Source organism: Sclerotinia sclerotiorum, genomic scaffold (assembly GCF_000146945.2).
Source record: "Sclerotinia sclerotiorum 1980 UF-70 scaffold_16 genomic scaffold, whole genome shotgun sequence".
Lineage (NCBI taxonomy): Eukaryota > Fungi > Ascomycota > Leotiomycetes > Helotiales > Sclerotiniaceae > Sclerotinia > Sclerotinia sclerotiorum.
The window spans coordinates 797,876-822,624 of NW_001820820.1; the positions used below are offsets into that span (position 1 = coordinate 797,876).

Sequence of the window (24,749 nt, forward strand, 5' to 3'; positions counted from 1 at the left end):
GATCAAGAAGCGGGCTTGGTTCCCTAGTATTAGTTTTCACTTCCCCCATTCAAACATTAGAAGATTGAGGCTTTCAATCTCCCCAACCTGTATTAGCTACGGTCGAATAAGGCCAGCCACCCTCCATTTACTATTGTTAGAAGCCTACAAAGCTCCTAGCCGTCTTAGATAGTCATAGACTCAGTGTAGACGTTAATTTAATCAATCAATCAATCAATGCCAGATCAAGAAACATTGAGCTCCGCTTTAGATCTTCCCAAACTATGCCTAATCACGAAGACCTATCAATTTAATCTTCCATACCCGTGAAGGGACTCTATATCAATTTGTGCAAAAATCAACGCGTCTCATTCTTTTGAAAATCTCTGTGTATGAAAACTTCTGGATGCATGCGTTGTCCTGATGTTTATAAAGTTACCAATATCTGGCCGGTGCAAACGACGTCGATTGCATGCTTATGCTTGTGCTTGTGTTGGAAGATAAATAGATAGCAAATTCTCAGGGACTTTGGTTAATGGAAAATATGATAGATACTCATAATGACAGAATACTTTGAATTGGTTATATTATTTTTGTGAAAAGACTCGAGAATTCCTGGCTGCGCTCGTCAGGAAATTGACCTCGCCACCATGACCTTACGATATATTTATCACGTGGCTTACATCATAACTGGCCTAGTGTGCATGTTGAGTTTGTCAATTCCGAGGCATAAAAGGTGAAACAATTCAATACATGTATTTGAATGTTAACTTGGTACTTCGAGCAAGTTGAGGAAGGACTGCTCGTCCTCGGAATGGTTTATAGGGATTTTTGACTGACCGGGATAGTAAACGCGGGTAGCATTCCCCGTCTACATTGTGCTCCTATACTCTAATTCACTTCCATTCTGTTTCAGCCATGAAGAATAATCAAGAACAATGTAACAGTGAGGAGAGATTAAGATGCAGTTTTTAATTTTAACAACAGAATATTTCCCACAAGAGCTGCATCTACGTCAACAACGATCCATATCGCCTCACCGTCTTACCCCATCAACCTCATACCTAAGCATAAGCCAACCTCCCCTCATCCCAACCAGGTTGCAAATAACTCCAATCCCTATCAAATCCAAAGCCACTCTCGTAAACCCCATAACTAACCAATTCCACATCCGTCAACCTCGCTCCTGCATCCGTCATCGCCCACAAACTCAACGCCAATTTATTACTTCCTTGATTATTAATAATACCAGGTGGTATAGGAAAGACAGTTTGAGGACCTATGTGCGGTACATATTTACCATATTGATAACCGTTGATCCAAAACATAACACGTGCGATGGTACCAGCTGGAGCCGAAAGCTTAATTCCGAGAGGAACATCAAGGTCGGAATCAAGGGCAAGAGTGAAGTTTGTAGTGTAGAAAGATATTCCTGAGGTGTTGAGACCGATGAGGGGAGTGGAGTCAGAAGGAAGGGATGGGGAAGAGGGAAGATGCCAGCCGACACGTTCACCGTAAAATCCACCCTCGTTCATAGGTCCTCTTACTGGATCGATATTTGCAGAACCTCCTGCATTTCCTTGGATTTTCCAGAGCTTGAATCCAGTAGATGCGGAAGGTTTAGGGACGAGAAATGCGCCGAGGATACCACGGGGATTTTCGACTCCTTTTGCTGTGGAGGTTTCATCGTGACCGTGGTAGTCTACTACGACTGTGACGAGGTTGTTTTCGGACTTGATGACTGAGGTAAAATTTGTGAGATCAAGGACCGCATTGGTAGTGGTGGCAGTGGCGACGCCAGTATTTCCGCCGATGAGTACACCATTTAGCCAAGCGCTCCAACCAAAAGCCAAACCTCCAGAGCAGGTGATATTGATTGATGTGTAAGTGAGACCGTCGAAGTACCCACGATAGATCTTTTGTCCTGTGTAAAAGCCGTAGTCGCTTGAAAATAGTACGGGAAGAGTTAAAGGTGCTATGGGACTTAGTGTAGTTGTCTTGTTGCAGACAGTCCATTTTGAGTCGTCATAGGATGTTTCCTTCTCCGGGAGAGAATTTGCAGATTCCCAGTTTGTTAATGATGGTAATGAGATGACTCTGCTTTCAGTACCTGGAAGCGATGCCGAGTATGAACCATATTTGGTCTTCGTTGCTGAAAGTGAAACTCCATTCCACACAATACTAGTTAATGAGCTTCCGGCGTAAACTTCAATAGTTGTGGCGTTGTCATTGTCACCAAAGATCTGGGCGACCCCGGAAGATATAGATGCATTTCGTACGAGGTATGGCCCCAACACAAATATTTGTTCATTGGGCTTGACCTGAGGATTTGATGTAGTTGGTGGCGCCCAGAACTTCCATGCAGATGGCTGGTCAAGTAAGTATACCAAAGCTCCATCAGAGAATTGGACTACTGTTTGCCCAGCTCCTTGGGTGTAAGTGAACGTTTGTGAAGTCGAAGTAGAACTTGAATTTGCAGCGAAGACTGAATTTCCATAAACTTGATAGGTCAATTTTGAGGTTGTCTTCAAAGCGAATTGACCAATTTGTCCCTGTTCGAGGTAGAAAACCAGAACATCAACGTCGAAAGTACCATATGTGAGGATGTCGGATGATGCATAAAGGAGAGTGTGATTTCCAAAATTATAGTCTGTAACGAGAATTTTGCTTTGGCGACCGTTTAGGTTAACATCAGAAGCAGTCACAGCACCCAGAGAGGTATTCAGGTATACGTCAAAAGTCACCGACGCTCTTGAGCCAGAACTCGCTTGTTGAACAACAGTAAATCCGGCTTGAGTATCGGGATTTCGTAAAACCCATGACCAAATGCCAGTTGAAGATACCTACTACGTGTCAGCTTTGTTTATGTTTACGTTTCTACATGTCTGTAAGGATACTTACGCTATGCCCAGTGCCGTTGCCAATCATATCTGTCTTGAGCAAATCGGTAGAAACTCTCGTGAAAAGACCAATAAGCTTGGTCTGTGATAGTTTGTCTCGAATCTGACGAGTTTCCCTCAAGGGAGCCGCGTAATCGTACGATGTATAGACCACTGGAGCAGCAGCTACACAAAGAATTAGTTCCAACTTCTTTGACGAAACCAGTGAATACTTACAGTGACCCCAGTTCGTACCACCCCATGCCATGTATAAGCTCATAAGAGTTGTTCTTTGCCCAATGTTGTTCTTATAGTAAACATCTGGAAACGAAGGATCAAGCTCCGATTGACATTCATCGTAAAAGCTACCGCCCCAGGGGGTAAAGTAACCACCTTCGAATTCCGGAAAGTATGATGGCTGCGTGTAAGAGTAATTTGAAAACCACTGATAATAATTGCGAACAACAGAGAAACCAGAGTTAGAATTCGTACATGACAAACCACCGGGGTCTAGAGATATTAGCTTCAGTACGAGGAGAGAAAATTTAAGATTGACAACCAAATCAAAACGTAGCATCAGGATGTACTTACAGGAATCTAGTCCGTAAACATTCACAGCACCACCGACGTTTTCATAGTCGGTACTCCATGACTGACTCCGCTGACCCTTTTCATTATGGCTGAAAGGGACAGTAATTCCAGCAGCCCGAAAAGCAGTTTCAAGTTGCTCCATATAAAGAACTAAAGTGTTAGTAGCTGAGTGAACTGTTTCTTGAAGTTCGTTCTCAACTTGATTGAGGATGACGGGCTACAAGAAAAGTTAGTATGCATTAAGAACTTGTCCGTCATGAATCTTACTCCTCCGTTAGTAACTTGGTTTTTTGCCAGAATCGCTCCAATCTCCTTGATCCATGGTTGCCAAGATTGATAGTATGCGGCGTTATTTGTTCTTAACGTCCCCATACTCCCATCAGAACCCCACAATGCAAGACCTCCAGCAGAGGTTTCAGCATTGCAATATGGTCTATAAAATCGAATAGTCAGTATTGCCCATCTAGGACGATTTTTGGGGAGAGAAGAAGGTCCAAGAGTCAAGCTTTAATAAGTAGCAAAAGTATGTGTACAAGAAAACACCATCATGTGCTTTTGTTTTGGGAAGTGTGCATTGGGGACAAGAACTTTTAGTAAACCATTTAAGCATACCCGGCTCGAGCAATGACATAGATTCCAGCTTCCTTTGCATAATCAAGAACTCTTTGAACATTCTTGCCTGATGTTTCGAAGTCGAATGATCCTTTGGAGGCCTCATGATAAGACCAGAAGAAATATACGCTATACTATGTTAGAAAATCCAAACCAGGCAGTATTGAGAGCCTACCTAATTGTATTGAAGCCATTTGCTCGGAATTTTTGAAAAATGTCCTAATTGCCATAAGATTTCTGCACGAATTGGGGGATAAGAAACTTACAAGCCATAGCTCTGGGACAGGCATGCGCTGGTAGTGGAACTCAGCAGAGCTTAAGTAGAGGTTAGCAAAAATCCAATGATCATTTTAGAAAATCTCACTAAATGAAGACCCTATCACCATTGATAGTCAAACTATATGGATCCCATTCTACAACATCGGTCAAGCCATCATTTGTAGCAGCTCCGCTCCAAAGTAGGAGACACAAAGTCGTGAAAATGTTTAGCAACCTCATGATATCACTCTGTGGTAGCAAAGTACATGAATTACACTGCCAGAGTTATTTCTTATATAGCGTTCTGAAAATAGCATCATTTGGGAAACAAAGCTTGTGCTCATGCATGATGTTCTTGCCGATGCATCCCCGCATTTTGACGGCTCTGAAGATGCTGGATTTCCAGCAATCAGAGAGACAATCACTGTGGATTCATCAAGATTTGAAGTCAGAGTGGAGCTAAAAAACGTTCTCGGTCTTTGGCTAATTGTAGAGTTTAAATTATGATCTTGAGCAAAAGAAGTTTAGGATTCTTTTTCTGCAAACATAACTCGGGGAACTTTCCACCGGGCGGCAATGTACTCGAGTATATTGGTCCGGGTATAAGTTGATGTAGTCTGACAGGCATGGCAAGGACCAGAGTAGAATTTCGGGTGCAGAAAATGTAAAACATATTGCTCCGTTGAGATGAACTAGAGGAGTGATACCGATAATGTACCACTTGCCCCAGTGCTAGGTGAGGCCGAGGTATCTCGGATGAAAAGATTCAGAAAAAGCAGCTAAATCCTTTTGAGGGCATTGCCCAAAGATTTAAAGAATGATATGGAACCATTGAAACCTTGAAAGACATTTTTGTCATGGAACTCATGTTTTCCATCGACTTGTATGAGATTGCCTCGAATATCACATGGCTATTAATCTAAATTCTCCTCGGAGAAGTTCAATAATCTTCCGCGTCACATGATTCACTTGGCGATTTGGATGATGTAATTAGGAAGAAGCACAGCCTCTATTCGGCAGCCACAACCGATTTGTGCCACCTTGCAGTCTTGGCCCGAACTTGGGACGAAAGTTCTCAGAATTCTGATGTAATGGAATATCTCGAAAAGTTCATCAGCTGAGCTGAGTGAGAGGCTGGGCTGGGCTGGGTGCCGCCTGACTGACTTATCATTGCGAGCGATGATGTTGTATCTCTGTGACTCAACTATCACTCACTCCTTATGCTATATCAATAACGTTTCTTTAAATACTGACTACGGAATACATTAACCAAGTAAAGTACCAGGAAACCCGCGCAAACACTCTTCAGAATTTAGAAGTAGGACTTGGATATTGAAAGAGAAATTATCAATATGGTTCTACTCGGCGGCCTTGAAGTCCTCGCGGCAGGCTACCTTTTAAAACAACATCTTAAACACAAAGAGGAGAAGCAGCGTCTCGAAATTGAAGCTTTGAACCTCGAAGAACAGTCTTATCGCATTTATTCTTCCGATCGCGCCGGTCCTTCGCATCGAAGACGAAGACATTCACATGAGAGAGAGCATTATCACGCACATGATAGGGATAAGGGTAGGGAAAGAGGGAGGGAAAGGAGTAAGGAGCACAGACACAGAGGTAGATACTCATCCGAAAGTAAATACAAACATGACAATAGAGAGCGAGATGATCGAAGGGATGAGCGCAGAGATGACAAGAGGGAAAGTAGAGATGATAAGAGGAGAAGTAGAGAGGATTTGAGGTATAGCAACTCGCCGCCAGGAAAAGGCTATTATGCGCCGCCATCGGGACATAAGTCATACTCGCACTCTCAAAAATCAGGACATCCACCTATTGGCGCACCGTCAACACAATGGATTCCTCCTCCGCCTCCACAACATCGCACGAACAGCCCACCTATCATCACCACGTCTCCCCCTTCCGCTCATCACCCTCAGCCTTCTTACAAATCATCCTCGCACTCTCTCCACCCAACTTTTGCAAATGAACCATATGCATATCCGCCCGAGAAATTGCCCGAGTCAATGCTGAGACCTGGTGCGCCAACTCGAGGCCGTTCATCATCTGCGCCTGGCCACATATATGAGAGTCCAAGAGCAAATACATCAAGAGTAAGGATTGTGGTTCCAGGGGAGGATGAACTCACAATTCCAGGCGAAACAAGAGATCCGCCACCTGCATATGAAGAAGTAGGAAAGAGGCATTGATGAGACGTGTGATACAAGTTCCGTCAGATTGACTGATTTGAATGATGATCATGTATGAAGGGAAGGGAAGCTAGGTTTTCGGGGTTTGGTTAGGTGATAATGCTTGAGATACGGATTTTGGTTCAATGGATTAGATTTGAATTGTGGTACGCTTTAGGGATATTCATCTGGATTAGATGATTCATTTTGTCTTCATTATCAGGGAGAATATCACACATGGGTAGGCATGGATTGCCTGGGTTTGGAACGGCTATTTGGTGCTGCTCGCTGTATTCGATGGGATATTACGTTGATTTGTAGGATATGCTACCCAGCGGAGGGATCGGTCTAATTTTCAGATCTATAAAGCAATAATTTAGTTTTTTGGTGGTAGCATTCTTGGCTATGTCCTCAATGAGATGAGTTTGGATTAATGAATTTAATCTTTAATATAATAAAGCTTTAAAGTCTCCAGTTGGCTGATGTGAATCCCTAACTTGTATAATACTGAATTGGAAAAATTGGTGGCGGAGTATAGCGCCCTTGCTTTCATTGTAGACACCAGCTGTGAAACCTTCACATTGCAATCTACCCCGCATTATGCCAACCGCATTAATTTCAGACTGATGCATATGACAATTATGTCAGGAATTTCTTCACCATCCATCCTTCATCTCTGAAAATGTATCGGGGAAAAGGGGGATTCGAGGTGTCCTTCATAAAAAGAGAATGTCACCCTATTGCTATTCTTTAACATCGCTGAGAAGAAACCTTCTTTTGAGAATGTTCATTTGATTTGATCTGAATCGATTCTGAATTTCTGGTATGGCAAAAGCGAAAATGTCATTTCAAGTGGTGACATGTAATCAAGCTCAGATCTAACGCGCATGGGAGGAGGTGCAATACAACCTCACGTATATCTTCAGTGGCGCAGTCGCTTCCCGAACCAGAAGCAGTTAAAGCAAAAATCTCTGAAACAATCGATAACAGCAGTTAGGACGAACAATAGTGTCAAAACTTTGAAAGTCTCAAGTTTCATCTATGCATTAGTGTTCTGATACTCAGAGCTACTTGTCTGAGACGTTATCGGATGGCAGGGTTAACTTTAATGGTACGACGTTGCTTTATGTCTGTGTGCTCTGCCGGATTTTGTTGTTGGGTGATGCTGCGGGAAGAAGGTATTTATGCGTATTCCTAGTATCTTGTTTGTGATTGTTGGGTCTGTTCTAGTAGATGGTAATCTTACGACTTTTTCTCACATAGATTTCTACGACGAAACTATGGCAGTTCCAAAGTCTAATTGAATAGAGGGATTTGGGCCCCTCCGATGCCACTACATATTTTTCTTGTGCTACATGAACGTTAGCAATTATCATACAGAAATCAAAATAGAATTTGTAAGTCTTACATGACTTTATGAAAACCCAAGTACTGTTGCGATCATCTTCTGTTCTTGGATCTTCCCTCTCATGCTTCACTTGTTCGTCATGTCTGGGAAAGTTTCCTTCTCATAACGATGAAAGTCCCTTTACCTCTATTGTGTGTTTGTCCATTTAGTACGATTCATATTTGCTTGCTTGTGAATCTAGTAAATGCAGATTTTACCACCAAAAACTGGAACCCTATACGAGGGAAAAAGTTCACTATAGCTTGGAGTGGTACTAGTGATGCGGGGTTAAAAAATCTTACATTGAACGATGCGGATAGTTCTGGAAATGAATTCGCATTTGTTCAGAATATTGCTAGTATGCTATCTTCTTTTCAGCCACATTGTCTTTTCATACTGTATACTAACTATCATATGAGCTCGTATTAATGGAGGTTCCTTCATGTGGTTACCATCAACATCCATACCTGACGGTACATACGTAGTAAATCTATACGAATCGCCAAATAAAGTTGATAAGAATGGTCTGACATTCATTGGAAAACCTTTTGTATTTGGGAATTCAAGCGCAAATCAACTTGTTGTTGTGGACTCACCTACAACTACTGCTGGTGCTGCACAAGTGGTTCAAACTACGACGTCTAGCACGATCGGTCGGCAACAGGAGACGACTGTGTTGGATCAACCTAATGTTATTATTACTTCTTCATCGCCTACGCTTGCGAGGACACAAACAGATGGAAATCCGGAGACTACATCGACTTCTTCATTTGTGATACCAACTTCTGTCGAGAGTTCTTCAGAAAACTTATCAATTTCTATTCAATCCAATGTACCATCTACCTTCACAAATACAGTAAGCCACCAACTTATCATACTTTCCATACCTCAAATCATACTAACATGCACCAGCCCATCTCTTTACCTCCATTCACGCCCACCTCCACATTCACTGCAATATCCCCAACCACATTACCCGTCGCAATCTCAAAATCAGCTCCAATCACAACCTCAACATCAACCACAACTCCCTCACCACATCCAACACTCACCTCCAACCCCCTCCCCCAAAATCCCTCCCCTCTATCCTCCAAGTCAAAAAACACAGCCACACTCCTCTCCACAACAATACTCTGCATCTGTCTCCTCCTCCTCTCCCTAATCTCCATTTACTTACTCCATCGCTATCAAAAAATTAAACTGAAAGAATTGGGTTTGGTGAGGAATAGTAACAAATTTTGGTATAGGTGGGAAAATGGAAGGGGAGGAAATGGGAGGATTAGAAATGAGGGAATTGGAGGGGAGGGACTTGGAGGTGAGGGAGCAGGAGGTGAGAAAATGTATTATGATGCGCAGAAAAGAAATTGGGTTTTTAGGGTTAATAGTAGACTGGTGGAATTGGAGGGGAGTTGAGAGAGGGTGCTTGGGAGGGGGTGAATGGATGAATGAGAGGGATGGTTTTGGTGGTTTTGGGGTTCGAAGGTAGGGAGCTTGAAGTGAGGGTGTGGGGGAAGGGGAGGGGATAGGGAGAGGAAAGAGGAAAGAGGTTTAATGTCTATATTATCGGATTTTTTGGAATGTTATAACAAAAATGTGAATTTTCATAAAATAGTAGAGTAGGAGTAACTATTGTTATATAAAATCACTATAAGCAATCCCTAAATTTCGTTTGTAAGGAAATATATGCCTCTAGATACCTAACTAGCTAGATAAGGTTAACATCACACATCTGGATATGAGACTCTTAACAAGCGAATAATTAGTCTAAGTATTCATAAGAAAGAATCTCAGGTAATCTGAAAATTAAATCCACTCATGATGAGTGAGTATATGTGTATTTATATGATACTAAATTTATTTTGTGTATTAGATGTAGATGTATTCTTATTTATTTTGTAATTGGGTGATGAACTTAAAACTAGTCGGGACGGGAATTTTTATTGTCATTAGTTGTAAGATTATAAGATTAATGGATTTAAGTTAATGGGAGGAAGGTTATTTCATGGGCGATCATTGTTTAAATTGTAATTCTTATTCATGAATTTGGATGATTTTATCAATGGAGTTGAGTGGTTTGTTTTTAGAATTAGAATTAGATGAAGTGTTGGTATTTCTGGATAAAAGTATAATGTGTGATTAAAGTAAGTCTTGTGAGATTTTAAGATTTTGGTAGATTGTTTATAGTTGGGAATGTGTGTGGAGATTTATTATATATCGAGGATATTCAGCCCACTAACCTTATAAGTTTAAATATAACACCTCTCCTCTATCTACCAAAAAACCACCCCATTCTCCCTCCTCCCCCTCCCCTCCCTCATCCTCCCCTCCCTCATCCTCCCCACACCAACCACTCACCCAAACAACACCACACCCCCCACCACCAACCCCACCAATGCCAGCATCTCCCCCCTCCCCACCTCCCTCTCCCTTCCCGCCGGCCCCCGTCCCCACAGCCTTAACCGGTGTCCCCCTTCTCACATCCATCCCCACATCATACACATCCCACGAAACATTCTCTTTACTTTCCCTCATCTCCAATCCCCACTCCACAAACCCCACATACGTCTCACTCGAAAGATATACTTCGCGCCAGAGAAAATTAAGCAAAGGTGATATATCCATCGCTGTTAATGTCGTTACGTTTGTATTTGGATACCAGGTGTAGATGGTTTGGGGGACGAGCGGGAGTGCAGAGGTGTGGGTTTGTGTGGTGGTATTACTTAGAGATGAAGAGGAAGATAGAGGGAGAGATGGAGAAGAGGATGAGGATAAGGGTGTATTTTGAAATGTATACAACGTATAAGCAATACCCGCCAAGTCGATCACAGGACGTGATATCGTCGCACGATTAGAATAATAACCCTCTGGTACCACACCCCCGTAATTCGCCTGCCAGATAGAGATTTTAGTCGCAGCGAAAGAAGGGGTTTGAGACAGGCTGGAATTGAGATCGAGATAGATGTTTAGATAACAAGAGGCGGTTACAGAGGCGTTTTTTAGAGAGCTGATAGAGGTGCTGGTTATACTGGGGATGGGATTACCAGGATATAAGGCCCAGTTGTTGGTTAGGGGGAAGAGGGAAATGTTGGAGATGGGGATGGGGAGGACGGAGGGGAGATTGAGGGATAGAGAGGGGAAGGAATGAGGGGTTGAGGTGTTGGTGTCTTTTTCGGACCAGGAGAAGGTGGTGGTAAATTGCGTGGTGTTGGTGCTGGTGTCGTCGGCGAGGGTGAACTGTAGAGACGTGTGAGTTTAGTTTAGTTTTGATTCTTAATTTGGGGTTTAGATGGAGGGAAGATGAAACATACGTCTGTGCATTGATACTCGCTATTATCGGTAGTTACTACATCGGAGAAGAAAGTATATCGTCCGGAATTGGTTGTTGCGTTTACGGTGGGATCACATATTTGAGTTTTTTGTGCATGTATTGATGATGTGAGGAATGCGATGATGATTTTACTTTGGAGGTTGAGAAGCATTTTGGGAGAGATGCACGAACGGAGAAGGTTTTAGTTCTGATGAGAAACTGAGATGTAGCGAGGACTAGGTGGGTGGGATTTCGAGGGATGAGATCAGTATTTACGCATACAGTGGTTATGGGAGTTGCAGTGATAGAGTTGAAAAGTCATGAGGACATGAGTGAGAGGTAGTTGGAGTTGGTGAGATATTAATGGATGTTGATGCGGAAGACGTAGTGATTGCTTGCGACTGATTGACTGTTCGCAGCAAGGTGAATGTAGAAATGGGAGGAAAATCTAAGGAGTGTTGAGAATACAGAAATAAAAAGTTAAGATCCGATACTCCTTTCAATACGAAACAACAAGAAATTGAAAAAAGAATGATCAAAGCAACCAGGTGAAAACTAGACTAGAAGTTGCAAAGATTGATGCGGTAGAACTCGATGAATAGAGAAACCAGCCAACCAAAAGAAAAAAGAGGAAACTTCCCTTTACCTTCAACAAAACGGGATCGTTGCCTTTCAAAGGGTTGGTTTGTTGGCCAAGAGCTTCTACGATCGGGAATCTACTGCGCCTTGTAGGTCATTCCGAATGTCCTCAATTGAGGTCCATCGAACATTAGCTTGTGTCAAAAGACCTACATTGTTTGTGAACTTTGTACCAATGGTCTCGCATTGGTACATTTCTTTTCAGAAATCATTCTCTTTGCTACGCAAATAAACAAATATATATAGCAATAACAGAAGAAGCATCAAGAGGGGATATAAAAGAAACAGATCAATTCCAATGTATTCAAGTCAAATAAACAAGATAACGTTATCTTGTACTAATAATAGAGAAGAAGTCTAACCTTTAAGTTTCATAGACGCCCTTCAATGTCTGTTTCTAAGCGCCGTCGTCGACTTTGTTATTTTGAATTAGTAGGATTCATCAGCGTTTAAGGCTATAGCATCAGCAAACGTTCTTGCAGCCTGTTAAATAGCGCCTTTCCATTCTTATCTTTCCTACGAAGCTCGTGCCACATGGTTGAGCTTGGAAGAAGTTCTTCCGAAGAATGTTGCGGCCGCTGACGTTCACCAGATTGTTTATCAAATCTGGCATTGAATTGTAGGTAGATTGACATTTCCTTTTTATCAGTCGCTGTCTTTCGAGATCTTGGGACCGCCATTAAAGACTGTGCTGTTACGGTATGTTTCTGGTATTATTTTTTGCTGGTTAATGAACTACTTTCGCATGATTGCAAGACTTTAGATGTTCGTTTTCTTGAAACTCTAGAGAAAATCACTAATAATGGTTAGTAATTGCCTAGGAGGTAATAAACGTACCAAAATATGCCTTATACACGGTGCATTGCATTTGAATTGAGTGTAGAGTCAATAGTAGCATCGTGTATTATGAAAGTTGATGATCAATAATCAATAATCAATGATCAATCAAAGCAAATGAGGTGCAGATATCACCGGCAACACAATTCCGTACAAGTCAACCAGATGAAGTTTCTTGGAGATAGAGCCTTAGCTAAACCTGCACATAGTGCGCAAAATGCCGATTGTAGATTTCTCGTGTAGAAATTAAAATATAAAAAATCCCTAACGATATTGTTTAAACTTAACAGTTGAAAGAATAAACATGGATGTAAAGACACCTGGAAACAACCCCTTCGTCTACTCTTTCTCAACACTACTTTTTGGGCTCTATGCTCTTTCTAAGCTTCCACACCACAAAAAGCCTTTTTCGTTCTATCTCAAACTCTTCTTTTTCAGAAAAAAGAATCACTATGGCCAGAAATTTGAACGGCGCATCAAAACGTAACACTCTCCTCTGTTTCCTAGGCTAAATTCTTATTTTTTGAGAACGGTCTTAGACCTTTTCTAGAATCCTGGCATGTGTGAACGTAAAAAAAGGACTGTAACTCTGAAATGCTTAGAGACAAACTCAGTGAAGTCAACTCATAGAGTGTCGAATACTATTTATTTCGCACTTGTAGAGCAAACTGATGTATGGATGATTTAAGACAAAGCAGTATAACCCGTTGGTCCATCTGGAATTAGCGTCAATCTCGAGGAGAAATTCGAATGGGAGTAAATAAACATGCTTCTACAGGAAAGTAACGTCTGTAAGATTTTGGAATCGATATAGATAGGCTGTGGGTTATTACCCCCCGACAGGTTTCGAATCACTTGATATGATATTATCAATCCCTTAGTACTTTAGATGAAAAGATGAATGGACGGAGGAGAATGGCATGTTCGACTTCGAAAAGGCCTATTGTCTTACTGGGTGGAGATATTGATGTGCCAGATAGTTGAGGGGATAGGGATTTGAAATCCTCGGGTCATCAACCTAAAATTACCCCGCCCCCTCTTCTCTCGTGTAAATATCTTCTGTGACAGAGGGCAGGGGATAAGGGTAAAGATGAGGCTACATTTTCTGCCTGTGGAAGTCAACACGTGCACCTTAATTCTTTCATTCCATTTTATATTGAGACCAAGATGGTCAGTAAACTGAAGACTTGGTTCAATTTATTATCACCCCGGGTATCTGCGCAGCGAATTCTTGCCAAGTTGAACTCTTGTTCTTATCAACACATCGGACTTTTTAAAATTGCGAACAAAACTTTCTATGCAGATAAAAAACCATGAAAAGTTAAGACGCATTGAAAATCTGTAAAATAAAATGAGGATACGAGACTTCTTTATGTAATAATGTACTCGAGTGAAAGATCATGATCAAGAGTTGTCATTTGCTAAAAACTTGGAAAGTTTCTTAAAAAGCATATTTTGCATATTTTGACAGAGAATGCTAGTATAGAAAAAACTTTTTATCATTTAGTTTAAACTAGCATCTGTCTAGACTCTATTATCTTGTTTTTTTTCCTTTTCTATTTTAAGAAACCTCCCAGAACAGCCGGTAAGGGTATGCCGGGAAGAGGAGCTGGGCGGAAACTTTTAAATCGGGGGGAGCGGAACAAATGAAAGCGGAGCGCTCCATGAATATTGAAACAAACCAATGATAGCCTTGGATTATAGGATTACACGGAGTACGAACGGAGTACGAATCCAACACCTCCAAATGCCGCTTGCTGATGAATCATGATGTATGAAGCTCCGAGCAGACCGCTGAACTATTTGTAAAGGAAAGAAACGCCAAGACAAATGGCTACATCACATTTACAATGTCAATTGCGGCGCAGCAAAATATTAACATTATGTAATCTGAGGAAGCGACAACAAACAACCGAACCTAGATCTTTTCTCTCTTGAGTCTCTTCCACTTTGCTTTATTTACTTCCCTTAACCTTTGATATCTTCTTGTAGAACCATCACCAACAAGGTTCAAGGTAAAGAAAGCAATCACCATATGACACTTCCTAGTAAGATCCATGTTACACCAACTTTCATAGGAGCCACCTTCTCTGCTCTCTTGAGCTTCATGCAAACTGCAAACTGCAAACCACAATTCTTAAATTTTCCAAAAAAAAAAAAAAAAAGGAAAATCTCCACTTCAAATCCATGCACATTCCGCGCGTCGCCGCGTTCAGTACCACATTTGCTTTCTCCACGATAAAAGAAACAAATGGATCTCTTATGACGAGGCTTGCAAACTTCTCTTGAAGAGTACGAGGTTTTGACACTGACAGAAGTCCATCCAATCTCATCATTGATGCCCACATCCATTATGATAATGAGCATTTTCAAAGTTATCAAGGGGAGCCTACGCCATCTCAAACATCCACTTTGGTTTGGTTGGCAAACATGTCTCTCATTATCTGAGCTTCGATCAACATTCTCCTTGTTAACTACGATTTAAATGTGCCCTGGACAATATCATGGGTTAGTGCCCGAGTATATCAAGGCTAACAAGGTCGATTATGTTCGTTAAGGCCTCAGAATTCCTAGGATCCCGATGTGGCTTCTGTCATTGCGTGGATATCTTTGAAGCGGCTTCCTCGGTTCTGCGAATCGTCGTGGCTTGGAGACCAGGCCGTGTTAACCTCGGCATGCCTAACTTGTAGTTAACAACGACTTCCCTTGACTATCTTCCTTATCTGACCCCTGATGTCCGAAATTGAGAAGAACACACACACTTCTGCAAGCAACTTGTATCGATTGTTATCGTTCATAGGTCCCGGCAGATGAGTTTCGAGCGTTAAATAGGTCCCTCGGCAGCTTCTGTGTTAACCACATTGGGTGCTAAGGAAACAAGGTCCCCCTTTCTCCAAATCGCTTGAGCACTAGCCACTGAAATGCAACGTCAATGCTCGAAAGATCGGATGAAGAATTCTGCTTACTAAGACATTGTTCGGAACATAGAGTATGGGTTGAAATTTTAATCACACTCGATATGCATGAATCCTATTTTACTTCACCGTGGGATTCTTTTCTAGTTCATTGAATGAACTTCACTCAATCTAGTTGAAGGACTAGAACCTTATTGTGTGAAGGGTTTGCGTGGAAGGTTTGGTTGAAGTGGATCCAAAGGTGTCGATCTTCCTTGTTGCGTATGTCTTTTTTTACTTTAGTAAGCTTGGTCCCTCTCCCAATTACTCGAGTGTCAATTGACATAGTGGACTAATTTTTTCAGACTTGTCCTTGTTTTTCGATGGCCGCAATGCTGCGGACGTTGATGTTGTCCCAGGTTTTAGCAGGTGGCGTTCGTCAAGATGACAGCCATATCCATACAAATTAAGTGGTTTCTCTCCGGGTCTATAGATAGCTTCGATTTGAGAAGACCATAGAGATTCCACGTCTGGATGATTGATTTGCATTTTGAATGGTTACCTACTTATAAATTCGATTGTCACCGGAATACTGAATTATATTAATTAGTATCACGTTGAGGTTAACCTGATCATTGTAGAGTTGGATAATGACTTGAGAAGCCTTTTGTAATCAATTTTGACGTGCTACTTTAGAGGTATTCAATGAGGAAATAAACTTCTTATCTCTTGACAGCCTTTCCTAATACGATTCTAGGGTGGCATTTGTGGTCAAAATAGTCTCGTTTGAGCTTGGTGGAACCTACTGCTTTTGTCAGAATCTTCAAAGTGGAAGCGAATTTTAGTACATTTTATTCATATTTATACTAAAAATTGCTTCCAGTGGATGTCAGTAATAGAATTAATTACTTATCATCAAGTCCATTTCTTGCAGAATGAAGCTATTTATCTCCAAAAGAGCAAACGTTCTCAAAAAAAGGTTAACTTTAGTGTATTAAGTTAGCCTTTTTTTTTTTTTTTTTTTTTTTTCCAAAGATAGACTTTTTCTAGTCTGTCAAGAGATTAACACCTTACTTCCTCACTAAATACCTCCTCTTCTTTACAAATCTAGCTGGAAAAAGTGCAGCTCATTCAAACCATGCCCAACTCAGTTAATATTTTATAAAAGACTTCCTACATCACTGGAAGTTCAAGCACTGGCAAGGGTATGCATGTTTGTTGTCCGATGTTACTATTATGGTCTGATGGATTTCGATGCATATGAAATGGCTCTCTCTTTAAGAATACGAAGTGCCTCCAAGTCCTTTCATCTTTAGGGTCCATTCGTTTTCCTCATCACATTCTCTTATCTTTCTTGTCTCTGATCAATACAGTCAATTGAGCTTCTAATCATTCTTTGGACTGCAAGTGCCTTCCTTCTTCTTTCCTTTGTTAGCTGGATCATTCGTTGAAGCATAATTCAAAATGATACAGTTTCCTGCTAGAGCAGCTCACGGTGATAGCGATGACCGTGGAGAATTCGAATTTCTCCCTCCACCACCATCACCTACAGCGGCACGATGGGGAGAATTACACAACAACGAATCGGTAACATCTTTAGATACCTTTCGATACAGTCGAACTACAACAGCGCGATCGTCATCAAATTTAAATTTAATCAATAATCAAAGTTCAGCAACTCTCCTAGGTAGGAGTCAAACGCCTGGCACATCAACACCTGGCCCTTCAACACCTAGTCCATACGGCCGATCATTAAATGCCTTCCATAGCCGTTCTTTCTCCGATACTTCATCTTACGATGGAGCAACGGCATGCCCATCACCAGGCTTACGAGAAGATGAAAGTATCAGTTATGAAGAATTCAAAAAGGAAGATCCGAGCACCGCTCGAAGAGTCAGACATTTCAATACTTTCAACAAACAGTTTGATACCTCTGTATATCAAATCGAAACATTACACAAGCACGACGATGAAATTTTCCTCCCTCCTTGGAAACGAAACATGTATCGATTATCCCCGCTGTTCACATTTCTAGCCTGCGGTTCCTACTTCCTTTACTACGCATACCGTATTTTTTGTATAATAGATGTTCAAAGGGCGTACGGCAAAGTTTATATCATGGCATGGCTATTCATTGCAGCAGAAGGTTGCGTTGCTTGTAAGTATTTGTCGTTCACCATGTTCCCACGTCCAAGCGTCTGAAGTTGGGAAACTCCCAGCGTTCATTTATTTTGACGTAAAAGTTGAAACCCCCCGTTTATCACAACCCCGGCCATCTGCCAAGGAAACCACAAGCTGATATCAAAAAGGTCCCGCTCTTCTCCACCAACTGTACCAAATGTTATCGATTCGCGGCCGTTCACGTCCCAAACTTCGTATTCGTGGTAATGAGGTACCTACCGTTGATGTTTTCATTACATGCTGCGGTGAAGATGTAGACGTCGTACTTGATACCACTCGAGCTGCGGCTGCTGTTGATGTAAGATTACGTCCCCTACAAATATCACGAGTGTAAATTGCTAATCAAAACTCTAGTATCCCCAAGACCGTTTCCGTGTTGTCGTTCTCGATGATGGAAAAGATGCCGATTTGGAAAAAGCTATCAATAATCTTGCGCTCGAATATCCAAATGTTTATTACCATGCCCGTATCAAGATTAAGGGCGTTCCTCATCATTTCAAAGCTGGAAATCTCGCCGGTGGTACCAATTTCGTGGTTGATTTGGAAGGAGGTGAAGCTGAGTTTATGGCTCCCTTGGACGCGGATATGATTCCGGAGTCAGATTGGCTAAGAGCTATTATTGCTCATATGGTTATTGATGATAAGATGGCTCTCGTTTGTCCACCGCAGGTATGTGTATTCTTCTGAATTATCAGAAAATCAAAAAACTAACAGTACACTTAGCTTTTCTACAACGTTCCTGAAAATGATCCTCTGTGTCAATCTCTAGATGCATTCGTCCATGTAATGGAACCTACCAAAGATGCCAATGGAGTAGCATGGTGTACCGGTTCTGGTTATGCCATCCGCCGCGCAGCTCTCGATGACATTGGAGGCTGGCCTGTCGGCTCCCTCGCAGAAGATACCTTTACTTCCTCCTTACTTCTCGGTGCTGGCTGGAAAACAGCATTTTGTCACGAAGCCCTACAATTCGGTACTGTCCCAGACACCATCACCGGACATCTCAAACAGCGTACTCGTTGGACTCTCGGAACATTACAAACAGCACTGAAACTCAAATTTTGTCTCTTCGGAAAACTAGTAAAAGGCATGGGATTCTTCGCGCGTCTCTCAGCATTCGTCTTCGCAATCGATGCCTTTTTTAAAATCTTCCTCGTCATCGCTCTCCTTACCATCCCCATCGTCCTCATCTCCGGCGGCCAACTCGTAGCCTACAACACCGAAACCCAACTTAAATGGCAAGTCCGCCTCTGTTTCATCCAACTAGTCTTAACCCGTCTCAACGAATGGATCACCTACATCCCCTCTGGCTACCGTCTCGCGCAACGCGACGCAGGAGCCCAAATGTGGATGGCTCCTTTCCACGCCAAAACAATCATCATGTCATTCCTACTACCCTCCTGGCTCGGCGGCCGCCCCATGGCCTTCTCCAGCTCCGGAAGTCAAAAATCAGACATCAACGAACGGGATCCTCTCACCCGCGCAGGTCTCTTCAGAAGACTCTGGACCATCCTCTGGAACTGTCAATGCTATATGCATCTCCTATACATCCTCTTCGTCATCGCCGCCGTAACCTACTCCAGCATTCTCGGTCTCGTCATGCAAGCAGAAACAAACGATACCCTGAAGAAAAAACTCCTCTATTTACTTACTCATGCTTTCTGGCCTCCAATGTTATGGATGATGTGTATAACTGCTTGTTTTGAACCGATTCGCTATGCTATTTGGCCGCCCTCGATGCCGGAAAGAGAGGAGTTGTTGGATAGAGATCAGAAGACGCAGATTGCGAGGCCGAAGGAGGAGTGGAAGAAGGCGAGATATGCAAAGACGAGTTTCTTTCATGAGTTTCAGTATACGCTTTTGACGGGGTTTACGGGGATGGTTTTTGTAGGTGCGTTTTTTATTGGGATTTAAGGTGGGGAGGGGGAGTAGACTGAGGGGATAGGAGAGAGCGGTATTTTGTGGATTATTTTTTGTGTTCTTTTTTGGATGTTTTTATGGATGCTGATGTCCACAATCGATAATTAAAGCGTTGATGAATTTGCGATAGAAAGCAAATCGTCGCATACAGCAGCACAAAAGGAATTTTGAATATCCATTCGTTTTAAAACTTATCAAACCATACATTCTTTCATGTGATTTATGATTTGTACTTTAAGTGTGTTTTATATATAAATAAACACATCACATCACATCACATCCATATTCTCATCCATTTTCCTTAGTAACCTTACTCTTAGTCTCTTACAAGATAACCTCAGTCTTCTCCAATAAAATCATCAACCATCAACTAATCTCAAAAGTACAAAACTACAAAACTACAAAACTACAATACAACAATACAAGTATACCAACCTATACAAAAAAAGCAGCTCAATAACCCAACAACTCAACAACTCAAAAAGCACAGGGAAAAATAAACAGTAACACTATAATTAATACCAAAAGGTTAATTAAGAGATTGATACATCTATGTAAACTAAATTAAATTGTTTATTTATCTAGGTAAGATCTTATATACTTTATACTTTAAAAGATATATATATAGAATTTGAAGATAAAGATGGAGATGGAGAGATGTGATGAAGAAGGAATAGGGGTATGAGTGTGAGTATGAGTAGGTGATGATAGTAAGAGATGCTTGGTTATATGGAGATGGGTGAGGCGTTAGGTAGTTAGATAGTAGGTAGGTAGGTAGTAGATAGGTAGGTAAGATTGTGGTTATGATTATGATTGTGAAGATATATGCGCACAAAGAAAAAAGGATATATCATTTTCCGTATGATTTCTGTAGGTAATCTATTATATTACTTACATTATTTATATCCTCCTATGCTATCCTATGCTATCTTACCGTATCATATCACATCATATCATCTTTCAAGAACCAGAACCAGAATCATCACCAGAATCATCACCAGAACCATATCCAACACTAAAGAAACAGGGTATTCTGAAAAGCAAAGGCAAAGCAAAACGAAGCAAAGAAAATCTCGTGGAAAAAGTGAATACACGTAATCTTGTGTAACATTCATCAGGTAATAAAACTTATATTTTTTTCCAACTTATTCATTCATCCTTTCTCTCTTCAGCACCTAAAATCCCTTTTTCGAGCATTTTGAATGAGATTTTGATATTCCTGAAGAGGAACTTAGTAACTAAATTGGGAAAACATATCAAAACTGTAGTAGTACTTACAAAATTTTTAATTATAATCTCCTATTCATCCTATCTCTCAATTTATCTCTTCAATTTCTCTCCACACCTTCTACTCCATCCATTTCAATCATTTGAGCACCAAACATAGTCTTCCCCCTACTTCTTCGGATACTTTACAAAACCCATCATCCTATACTTCGTAATTGGTTCCTCATCCGCCACCATTTCAATCGGTCTTGAATCTCCCGGTAATTCATTTATGGCACCAGACATATATGGATTTGTCCCGGAGCTTGATTCTGATTTTTGGAGAACGGGGGTGGTGGATATGTTTGTTTCGTTCTATTTGCGGGTTAATATTTTGCTCAGAACAAATATAGAATTTGATTTGATGGAGGAAGTACCAGGAGATTGTTGGAGGAGAACGGGACCTTATGGTAACTTACAACAGTCAAAGGAATTTTCCTAATCATCCCCTTCTCGGCCTTCGAAGGATCAATCCACGCCATAACAATCGCTGCCTCTTCATCCGGCAATGACACAAATCCCATTGCGAAAGAATCAGATTTAATCGTAAGTTCCCTCGAAACTGCTATTTTTCGAATATCCAATGGACTAGAATTAAGTGCCGAGATTAAATATAAATGTCCTTTTTCATTCACCATAGCTAGGTCTTTTCCTGATGGCGAAAAACTAGCACATTGAATACGACTTCCTAGTTTTCCCGATCGATTGGTCGCGGTCTTTATATCTGTTTTTTGCCCTGTTTTAGGATGGACGAGAATGGGAACGCCAGATTGTGTCCAAGTCGTTATACAAACGAGAATTTCTTCAATACCGGTTCTGGAGCGGAATATTGCAGATGATAATCCTCGATCTTCTGATTCATGCAAAGGGACATGATATCGACAGGATACAAGTTCTTGAGAAGCTTTCATTGGAGTCATCCAAAAATATATCTGAATGGCGCCGCTTTTGGCACTTCTCGTGCTGGCTAGAAGATGCATGCCATCGTCGGAGTAGGAGAGTGTCTCTACTTCTGGACAGTCTTCGCATTCGTTGTGGATTCGACTATGGAGACGATCTTCCCTTGGTTCACCTGATTGAGTGGTTTTGAAGAAATGAACGGTTGCGTTGGTAAATCCTACAGCAACGGTAGTTTCGTTGGGAGATATGGCTATACTACTAGCCCATAGATTTGATGGTAAAGGGTGTTCCACAACATGTGCGGAAGTTTGAAGATTAACTATTCTAAGCTATTTGATTTTTAGTAGAGGATAAGGTTGGCGGAGGGTCTTTTTAGTTGAAGCTACTTACAGTGAGTTTTGGATCTCGTGTGCCAATTATATAAGCTAGATACATTTTCGTTACAGAGGCCTTGTAACAACTCCCCTCGGTCGGAAATACACGTGTCATTGCAGGAGGAGATGTTCCAACGTCCCATATTTGTATCAAAGATTGGGTCCAGAATAGAGCATTTGTTGAATTTTGCGATAGGGATATGTTGATTGCTTTGGCGTTTTTGCTTTTTGAGGAAGTCTTTCTAGGCACCCGAACCAAACTTTCTAGGTTTATTTCATCCAGTCTTTGAGCCTCCACTGTTGACGAGGATAATGAAGTGGTTTCCACGGATTGCCCCGGAACAGACTCTTTTCTCGATCCACTGAAAACAGACGTCCATTTTGATCCACCCTTCGACTTTTTTCTATCGGAATGACTGTGCCCTACTGCAGATCGATTGACAAAGTACGTTCCAGTCTCGGAGACCATTCCAAAAGGTGAAGGGTCATTTGGTGAAGTATTCCCTTGACCTGACATAGATTCTGGCGAAAATGATGTCTCATCTGTAGTAGTTGAAGTCTTTCGAAGTTCTGGCATTCTAGAGCCATCACCTGACCTCGAACCATCCAACGAAGTCAAATCAGATGAAGAAGAGGGTAGTGTGCTGGGTGTATCCAGTCTCTGACCGAAAGTGCCAACAATTGGCGATACTTGAGACGGCATAGTATGAGGTAGCGATCTAGACCGATCTTGCGCAGCTGCTGATGTGAAGCTTGTCTTGTTGTGAAATGGTGAAGGTGGTTCAGTATCAAATGTGCGCATCTTCACATTACTTGCGCTTGACGTATTGTACGCTGGAAGGAAAGTGATTGCTCCATCCGTCTTTGGTGGTGGAAGCTGGAAGTATGTTGGGACATGACGTTCCAAATTCGCAGCATCTGCATGGGATTCAAAAGGTTCAAGAAGGTCCCAAACTTGCCTTGCAAGTGTCATTTCACGCATCAAAGTAACTGGTTCCTCGCACTGAACACACTTTGTCTTTGAAGGTAATCTGACCTCATTTGTTTCTGGATTATCCAACTGAGCATATAGATCATCGTCAGCATGCTATTCCATTTGCGTCAGTCATATTCAGACCATTTCCTTGAATCTTCACCACAACTACGCAACAAGTCAACAAGCTTAGCAAAACACTTGGCGTACCGGAAACTTTAGATTCTCTAGGTATCTCATCTGTGAGGCACCAGCTAAATGACACTTTGAGCAATTGAGCGTATATATCCTCGGCCTTGACGATTTGACATGTCGACTTGGATCATCGAGGGCAAGAATCCTTTTTGTAATCTCAGATATCGTGTGCATCATCTCCCTATCGCTCACACGACTTATCATTTGGCGATCACCAAGTCGCAAACATAATGCATCAATCGCATCCAAATCCTTGTCATCTGCTTCTATTTGCATTGATTGTCTTCTCAAATCTGGTGTATCTGGAAGAATAATTCGATATTGATCGGTGAAAGTACCAATCAAATCCTCCTTTGAAAATCGCGGTGGTATTCGCATATTCTCAATCGCCCGTAGAACGGCATTCCTCGTTCGCTCTGATGCTGCTGGAAGATATGCATCACGAGTTTCTCTATTTATCGTATATTGAATCGAAGCGGCGACCACGAATTGGGTAATATCTCGAAGGGTAAGGAATTGTGCGAGCCATCCTCCTCCTCCTGAACCATCTGGGAGTATAAGAGTAGATATATATTTCGAGGAGAAGCAATCATGTAAAGGGTACTATACGTCCAAAAGAAGTGTCAGCTCCGATGTCGATTATAAGTTCTAGAAGCTCAGGAAGAAAGCTTAGGTAGAAAAAGCAGAAAGGGTAGAAAGCTCAGGCCTTGGTGGGCCCCATAAGTCATAAGATTTCATCATAATTATATGGCTCTTACCAGATCTTCCGTCAGATTTGGTAGTTCGTCCCTTAATTTAGGGGGCAAAGCTAGCGGATTAGGCTCGGGACCCCGCAATGCTTCAGTAACCTCTTTACACACCAACAACAAAAATGATTTCGGTCCTGGATAACTGTCGAACATATGCTCCAGCGAACGATGAATGCGCGCGAATCTATCTCGACGAATCTTTCTCTGCAGTTCTTCCTTGGATTCGGATTTTCCATCCGATTGTGGTTGTGGTAAGAGTTGAAGGACACGAAGCGCAGATAATAACAGCTCAGCCAAATATTTGTCCCTCAACTGTCGCGACTCCCATAAACTTTCTCGACCTTCAATAACAATATGCAGGACAAATTCGATCATTCGCAGAGTTACCTCCCAACTGGCCAGAAATCCGAAATACCATCCATCTTGCTGGCGCTTCGCAGATGGTATGGACAAACGTTGAATATAAAAAATGGCATTCAGTTGTGCAAGCAGATTTATCACCAAATGTTGATAGGTTTCCTTATCGCCATTAGAATATACCTTTTCGAGAGAGAACTGCCCCACCAATTCCAGGATAATAATATCGACGTCGCTGCGCAGAGACAATAGCTTCCAAATGTTGCTA

The 24,749-nt window shown here is 41.7% G+C and overlaps 7 protein-coding genes across 7 annotated transcripts; 2 read left to right on the forward strand and 5 right to left on the reverse strand.

Annotated features, from left to right (window-relative positions):
• Positions 1-1,043: 1,043 nt before the first annotated feature.
• On the reverse strand, positions 1,044-4,559 carry SS1G_10842 (hypothetical protein; the record flags this gene model as incomplete). The annotated part of the gene is made up of 9 exons (XM_001588345.1): positions 1,044-2,822; positions 2,881-3,044; positions 3,096-3,368; positions 3,450-3,666; positions 3,717-3,882; positions 4,062-4,190; positions 4,237-4,280; positions 4,328-4,376; positions 4,426-4,559. The coding sequence occupies 9 exons, from the start codon at positions 4,557-4,559 to the stop codon at positions 1,044-1,046; spliced, it is 2,955 nt and encodes a 984-aa protein (XP_001588395.1).
• A 1,112-nt stretch (positions 4,560-5,671) lies between these two features.
• Positions 5,672-6,523, forward strand: SS1G_10843 (predicted protein; the record flags this gene model as incomplete). Its single annotated transcript, XM_001588346.1, has 1 exon — positions 5,672-6,523. The coding sequence occupies one exon, from the start codon at positions 5,672-5,674 to the stop codon at positions 6,521-6,523; it is 852 nt and encodes a 283-aa protein (XP_001588396.1).
• A 425-nt stretch (positions 6,524-6,948) lies between these two features.
• Positions 6,949-9,058, reverse strand: SS1G_10844 (predicted protein; the record flags this gene model as incomplete). The annotated part of the gene is made up of 6 exons (XM_001588347.1): positions 6,949-7,125; positions 7,409-7,473; positions 7,749-7,853; positions 8,108-8,163; positions 8,486-8,560; positions 8,793-9,058. 6 exons carry the CDS (start codon positions 9,056-9,058, stop codon positions 6,949-6,951), a joined length of 744 nt encoding a protein of 247 aa, XP_001588397.1.
• Positions 9,059-10,127: 1,069 nt separating this feature from the next.
• On the reverse strand, positions 10,128-11,368 carry SS1G_10845 (predicted protein; the record flags this gene model as incomplete). The annotated part of the gene is made up of 2 exons (XM_001588348.1): positions 10,128-11,123; positions 11,198-11,368. The coding sequence occupies 2 exons, from the start codon at positions 11,366-11,368 to the stop codon at positions 10,128-10,130; spliced, it is 1,167 nt and encodes a 388-aa protein (XP_001588398.1).
• Positions 11,369-15,890: 4,522 nt separating this feature from the next.
• Positions 15,891-16,115, reverse strand: SS1G_10846 (predicted protein; the record flags this gene model as incomplete). The annotated part of the gene is made up of 1 exon (XM_001588349.1): positions 15,891-16,115. The coding sequence occupies one exon, from the start codon at positions 16,113-16,115 to the stop codon at positions 15,891-15,893; it is 225 nt and encodes a 74-aa protein (XP_001588399.1).
• Positions 16,116-17,030: 915 nt separating this feature from the next.
• SS1G_10847 (hypothetical protein) lies at positions 17,031-19,661 on the forward strand (the record flags this gene model as incomplete). Its single annotated transcript, XM_001588350.1, has 4 exons — positions 17,031-17,724; positions 17,876-18,045; positions 18,102-18,416; positions 18,471-19,661. The coding sequence occupies 4 exons, from the start codon at positions 17,031-17,033 to the stop codon at positions 19,659-19,661; spliced, it is 2,370 nt and encodes a 789-aa protein (XP_001588400.1).
• A 1,401-nt stretch (positions 19,662-21,062) lies between these two features.
• On the reverse strand, positions 21,063-24,277 carry SS1G_10848 (hypothetical protein; the record flags this gene model as incomplete). Its single annotated transcript, XM_001588351.1, has 5 exons — positions 21,063-21,248; positions 21,353-22,162; positions 22,635-23,267; positions 23,568-23,978; positions 24,134-24,277. The coding sequence occupies 5 exons, from the start codon at positions 24,275-24,277 to the stop codon at positions 21,063-21,065; spliced, it is 2,184 nt and encodes a 727-aa protein (XP_001588401.1).
• Between the last annotated feature and the right edge of the window lie 472 nt (positions 24,278-24,749).